This window comes from Hydra vulgaris, chromosome 13 (assembly GCF_038396675.1).
Source record: "Hydra vulgaris chromosome 13, alternate assembly HydraT2T_AEP".
Taxonomy (NCBI): domain Eukaryota; kingdom Metazoa; phylum Cnidaria; class Hydrozoa; order Anthoathecata; family Hydridae; genus Hydra; species Hydra vulgaris.
The window spans coordinates 44,860,166-44,867,500 of record NC_088932.1 but is presented as its reverse complement, the minus strand read 5'-3'; the positions used below and the strand labels follow the sequence as shown (position 1 = coordinate 44,867,500).

At 27.6% G+C, this 7,335-nt stretch overlaps 1 protein-coding gene across 3 annotated transcripts in view; it reads left to right on the top strand.

Moving 5' to 3' along the window:
• LOC136089419 (uncharacterized) overlaps positions 1–3,890 on the top strand; it is a 77,408-nt gene extending 73,518 nt beyond the window's left edge. For 2 of the 3 annotated variants that reach the window (XM_065815406.1, XM_065815405.1), the window contains exon 9: positions 3,564–3,890. In XM_065815406.1, the coding sequence (XP_065671478.1) occupies positions 3,564–3,736 (173 nt within the window). In that variant the 3' untranslated portion in view covers positions 3,737–3,890. The remainder of the gene's footprint in view (positions 1–3,563) is intronic. The other variant, XR_010643038.1, reaches the window with a different exon arrangement.
• Positions 3,891–7,335: the final 3,445 nt, after the last annotated feature.

The following is a 7,335-nucleotide window of genomic DNA, read 5'->3' as shown; positions in this document are numbered from 1 at the left end:
CTTAAAATTGCATCAACAGCATCTGGTTTTTCACAAAGTTTTCGGTACTATTGCATTTGCTGTATTACTTTTTTATCAAGAAAAGAAGCTCTTATAGCGTCATTAGTCTGTAAATACCATTTGGCATAAAAGCAAACTATAAATTCACTTATTAGCCTGATTTCTGTCTTGAGTTTGTTATTCTGGTTTACAAACTCAAGATGACTGGAAAGAAGCTGTAGCTTTAGGTGGTAAAGTGCTTTGGATAAGCACCTAGTATGATGAACTGCTCCAGGTTTTCTTAGTGTTACTAAAGATGAAGAAAGGTAAATTACGACGAGTTCTGCAAGCTCCTTTCTATCATCTCTGATAAAATCTTTATTTTCTTTTCCACTTGTAATGTATTCTTGGCAAAAGTTCAAAGACTTTTGCGCAGCTTTCTCAAGAATAGTTCCCCTTACTTCTTTCTAATCAAACTTTATCGGTTGTGTTTGATTGTAATTAAAATCAGGATTTTCAAAATTTGTTTTTAATATTTTAAAAATGGGATTATCTGGTCCTGTGGAATGTTCATCTGAAACTAAGTTACAAAAATGAACCATTCTTAGTTCGCACATATGATGTCTGCACGCAATTAGTAAAAGATATTTGCCTAAATTGTTGGATATTCTAGTTAAAGAACCTTACTTTAATTAGAATATCCCAGTGTTACTTGCAGTAGTATCAAAACCTATTCCTCCTACTTTGGATTTAAGATTGCACACCTTAAGAAGGTCCATAACACCATTGCATTGATCTTCACCAGAGAATGATGGTAAAGAAAGTACTCCTAGCAAGTGTGTCTTACCTTCAATATTAACGAGTACAGCCAGTCTATCAATTTTAATTATTTTTCCTTTATTTAGTTCAAATAATGTTTCGCCATCAAAATGCATTATGCATGGGTATGGAGATTCATTCATTGCTTGTTGAACATCATCTTTTGATATCATGCATATTTTATGATTTGCGTGTTTCATTTTACTAGCTGCTATAGACTGGCTACATTTGAAATTTGTCATATTAGGTCCTGATTGAGTTAGAACTGCACCAGTAACTTTATGTAAAACACTTAGAGAAATATCACTGATTGTAGCTATAAGAGCTACATTACCAGCAAAAACATCTATAGGAATTTCAACAATGACTTTTTGTTGTGAAGATATTCTTTTAAACCACTCTCAAGGATCTAAATCAGTATGAATCAAGGAGTCCTCACTAGTTTCTTTATTATTTTCAACAACAGTTGTACACTCTAATTCTTCATATTGTTGTTTCACTTTCTGTTTCTCATTCTGCTACTTCCCATTACCTAAAAATGTCACAATAAATTTACTACTTATTATTTTTAATTTAATTATACGAGAGATTGAAATAGTGAATGAACAGTTTTTTTTGTTTAGCTGTTTTTATTTTAAACCGTCTTAAGTGGCATGTAAATTGTAAGTAAGTTGGCTAGAAAGCCTAGCAATTTTTTTTTTTGGTTTAAAAGAAATACATTCTATTTTTCTGTACTTCTTATCATCTGATTCAAGCATAAGTCTTCTTTCCCCTTCTTGGTCCTCTAGAAACTCCAAATCCTTGTCTGAATCAGATCATTTTATGTCATTTTTTATTGTATTCCTAAGATTAGGAATGCTCAGAATAATTTGTTCAGGAAAAATTTAAAATAATGTTGCTTTGGTATATCTGCTGTGGATCCCTTTTTTTCATTTATCTTAAGTTTTGAATATTCATTGTCGAGATTTTAAAGATTTTGTACTGGACTTTGATCGTTTAGTATAAAAAATCCAGCACTTTTCATTGCACATTTTTCAAAGTTTTTCTGAGGAGGTCAAGCAAAAATAGTGACTTTTTTTGATGTTCTTGGGAAAAATGATAGTTTGTAAGCTAAGTGCTGCAGTATTCATCCCTGTTGGAAGCTGACAGCCTTGTTTACAAAAAGTAAGAAATAAAAAATTTAGCTAAATTTTTTACCTTAAGAGTTTCGTTTTAAAACTAATTATTACCTTTAATGGCTGGCTTTGCTTCTTTGATAATAACTAGTTTTTTTTTAAACCTTAGTGTTCTTTTACCTCTTATTTTCTAACCGCACTCTTCTACTTTATACATATTTAGATTAATCTATTTAACTTTTACTGACCTAAAATATCAAACTTAAAATAATTATTGTAAAATAAATTACTATTACAACAAATGAAACAGTTCAATTGTTTCAATTGTTCTTTGAGCTACTAAAGCTGGGTTTCGTCAAATCTCCACCTTATAGAAATTACTAAATTTTATTGTAGATTTACATAACTAACTAAAAAATTAAAAAGTATATATATTGGATAAATATAATTATAATCCTTTGTCAGTAACATAAATATGGTAAGTAAGTTATCAAATATTGTAATTTTTTCAAATCAAAATACAAAAAAAAAACTTTTTTTTGAAAAAAACTACAATACTATGTATTTTTGCTAGAATATATAGGTAAAAATAAACATCCCAGAGAAAAAAATTTTAAATTATTTTCATTTAACTTTCCCCTTGGACCTGCAAAATCGGCTGTTTTTGGATAATTTATGAGAATTTTTTTGTCTAAAAAAGTGTTTAAAGGGTAAGGATAGAGTAGATCTGTTTAGCTCAAATTTTTTGAGAGTTGTTTGTTCAACATTTGCCCCAAATCTAGAGTGTATGGCATTTTAGATTTAAAAATTTACTCACATATATAATATATAGATAGATAGATATATATACATATATATATATATATATATATATATATATATATATATATATATATATATATATATATATATATATATATATATATATATATATATATATAGATAGATAGATATATATATATATATATATATATATATATATATATATATATATATATATATATATATATATATATATATATATACATATATATATATATATATATATATATATATGTATAGATATATATATATTCTGTTACCTGGATATATAAATAAATATATATATATATATATATATATATATATATATATATATATATATATATATATATATATATATCTATATTCTGTTACCTGGAAGTTTTACTCATATATATATATATATATATATATGTATATATATATATATATATATATATATATATATATTTATATATATATATATATATACTCTCTCTCTCTCTCTCCCTCTGTATATATATATATATATATTTATATATATATATATATATATATATATATATATATATATATATATATATATATATATATATCTATAAATATATGTATATATATATATATATATATATATATATATATATATATATATATATATAATATATCTATATTCTGTTACCTGGAAGTTTTACTCATATATATATATATATATATTTATATATATATATATATATATATATATATATATATATATATATATATATATATATATATATATATATACATATATATATATATATATATATATATATATATATATATATATATATATACATATACATTTACATATATACATTTTATGTTTTATAGTTCTTCCAGTTCAATTGTTAGATGTGTTTGGATATGATTCTAGCATCAAAACAATTTATGGACGCACGCTTGGAAACAATGTTGTTGAAATAAACTTAAATGAGAAAAAGCCTAAAATTATTACTAAAGAAAAATGTATTAAAATAAACGCATGCCAGTTATTTTTTAGTTAAAACTAACACAACTGGAAGTATTTTTTATAAATATTGACTATTTATACAGAACATGAATTTAATTTCATTTGTCAGTTTATGTTAAAGCATACCTTTATGTTACACTGTTAACAAATAGAAAATTTCTAAATATATGTATGTATGTATATAAAAACAGCTTGATTGATAAACAATGTTTTAAATAACAAAAAAGTTTCTATAAGAAATATCAAAAAAATAAAACTAACTTACATAACGTACCTAGTATCCATAACGCGTTTCTGCGTCCTCCTTTGCTTTTTAAATAAATTTTAATAAGAGGGCTTAAAAATTATAATCAACAAAAGTTTTTATTACAGCCATTAACCTTAAGAGCTTATATCACAGTATAAAAAAACACTGGAAGAAATGTTACGGAAGAAAACTGTCATCTCTGATTAAAATACTTTTGTTCAGTGAAAATTGTTAAAGTAAATTATTATAGTTAATTATTAACCAAAAAAAAAGAATTTTAAATCAGTTTGATTTCAGCCGTAAACTAAGATTTATTGAGGTAAAGAGAGCAAACCAAGTATAGATATAGTCGGTAGTGGAACGCATTTACCATCAACTTATTTACCGGTTTTGACAGCTCTTTGTCGATTAAAATAATTTTGGTAATTTTATTTTTGAAAAAGTGTATTAGTATTTTATATTTCCGTTATATTTTTATAGTGGAGTTGATACTATTTACACCTTTGTTGATTACGGTCCAAATGTTTTTTTATTTGCATTAATTAATTTTCGTCTCAATTAACAGCTAAAATAATAGATTAACTGCCAAAATTGGGATTAAAAACAGCTTAATTGAAATTTATTGCTAAAAGTTTGTAAGATTAAAGTTACAATAAAATAAAAACGACTAAAACTAACGTGTTTACCATAACTAAGTTTCGTGACACGTATCTGTGTGGACTTTTGCTCTATAAATAGAAATTATCTTAGTAAGAATATTACATTTTATTATACACCAGGACAAATGTTATGCAACAGCCACCTATGTTAAAGAATTAAGGAAGTTAATTAGTATAGAAACGGTCGCTGTCAAATAGACTTACCAAAACCCGTAATTAAAGGGGACCAGACAGCTAGTATAAATTTTTTTGTTTAACTTTATGATTCTCTCCCTCTTTCTTCTTATGTATATATATATATATATATATATATATATATATATATATATATATATATATATATATATATATATATATATATATATATATATATATATATAAATATATATACAAAAAAAAATATATATATATATATACATATCTTTATATATACAGGGTGATTACTTAATTTCTGACCCCCCACATGTTACAAATACAAGATTTTGAGTTGCTCTCTTAAATGCTACTTTAGCCCGAAAAATACTCTAGTATGTATTTTGGTGTAACTATACTTTCTGCACGTAAAACGCTCACTTCAGATAGGATATTACCTCAGAAAATGTTTATGGGAGCCATTTTGTCAACATACATAAAAATGATATTTTCATTCTCCTTGTCTTCCACGGCCTTTGGCATTATGACTATAGTTTTAGCACGATTTTTAAGTAAATTGTCCTTATTACTCCTTAATATGTGATCGTAGTTTGCCAATTAATAACACATTTTTTCTTCACTGTTTATGACGTATTGCTACTCTTCCGGGGTCAGAAATTAAGTTTACACTTTTTTAATGTTTAGCATTTTGACTACAAGAAATAATCAGCATTATTTTTATTTGCCTTATTTATATCAGTGACACTTGGTGTCTGTTTATGATTTACATTAATTACTCTGTGTGTATTTATATGTATTATATGTATATGTTACTAACATGTATTATATAACATGTGTTTTTTAGCAATTTACTCTGAAAATGAGTTCTGATAAACAGTTACTTCGTCACCGAATTCAAGTTTTATGTAGTCAAGGGTTAAGCATTAAAGAAATTACTAGACAGTATAAAGTTTCTCGAAATACTGTAAGGAAGTGGGCAAGAAAACAAGAGGGTGACGTCGCAGATGCTCAGCGACCTGGAAAGCCAACAAAGTTTTCACCAAGAACCAAGGACAAGGTCAGAAAGTGGGTCAAAGACAAAGTCGGAGTTGGAACGAGAACTGTAGCTAAGAAACTGAATTTTTCAGACAGTTACAAAGAAAGAGGAAAAACAATTTCACACAGTGCTATCAGTAAATACTTGCGCAAGACCACATGGGGAAAGCATGCCTATACACAGAAAGTGAAACCCATGTTGTCGCAGAAAAACATCACTGGTCGCGTAAATTTTTGTACTCGTTTGCAAGAAGAGGGATTCGCAGATGACTCACCGGATGGTAAAGTGAAACGAGCTCACGTATTTTGGACTGATGAGAGTCCAATTGAATTATATCCGGCTCCAAACCGTCAAAATCAAAGAGTACGAACAGCAACACCAGAGTCAATACCTTATGTTCGACGTCCGAAATTCGGTCTCAAGATTATGATAGCCGGCGGCATTTCTCGATATGGCAAAACTGATTTGGTTGTTGTTGAGAAAAATAAAACTGTTGATGGAAAATATTACCGTGATATTATTCTACCTGTGTACAAACGTGCAGCTGATAATAAGACCATCTTTCCTGTGAGAAATAAAGTTATTCTGATGCAAGATGGAGCAACTTGCCACACGGCAAGAGCAACAACGAATGTGATCAACAGAGACTTTCCAGCAGTGTGGACCGACTAGCCTGGCAACTCGCCCGACTTAAATGTCATCGAACATATTTGGTCAAGACTCCAGGACAGTGTTTTACACAACCCTCGACCTCGTAATCGTGAACAGTTGATCAGACGTGTTGAACAGGAGTGGGCTGCCATTACGCAAGAAGAGTGTTTTCGCCTAGTAGAAAGCCTGCCAAGGAGAATTACCCAATGCATAGAAAGAAATGGAAAAAATACTGATTACTGACTATTAACATATATTCTTTGTCTAATTAAATTGATATGACAGTAATAAAATGGTATGTGTTGAAATACCGTATTCTTAAACCGAGATATAGGGGGTCAGAAATTAAGTATACACCCTGTATATATTCCATTATCTACTGGAAAGTTACTTACAAAAATCTACTGCAAAAGAAATAAATAAATAAAGGCAATTAATCAATGTAAAAACTCAGGTGTAAGTAAGCGCAACAACTTAATTATTATACTCACATATACTTGACTTATTACATTGACTGATTAAACCGGAAAACACATCGGCAGCTATGTTAATGACTAAAAAATACAGTAAAAGCAATCAATCAATGTAATATAAATTAATTATGGTCAAGTACAACAACATACATATTGTAATTGAAGAAGCAGCAGTTAGAGCTATTTAAAAAAAATAAAATAAAACTAATCAATCAATGAAATAAGTCAATTAAAAGTGAGTATAATAACTTACAGATTACTGTGGAAGCCGGATTCAACACTATATAAAAAATATTATAATAAGATTAACCAATCAATGTTATATTGCCTAGTGTAGGTGGATACAACTATACCAAACAAGCGTACTGTTTGGAATTTCTAAAATATATAAATAATGTATCAATAAAAGGAATT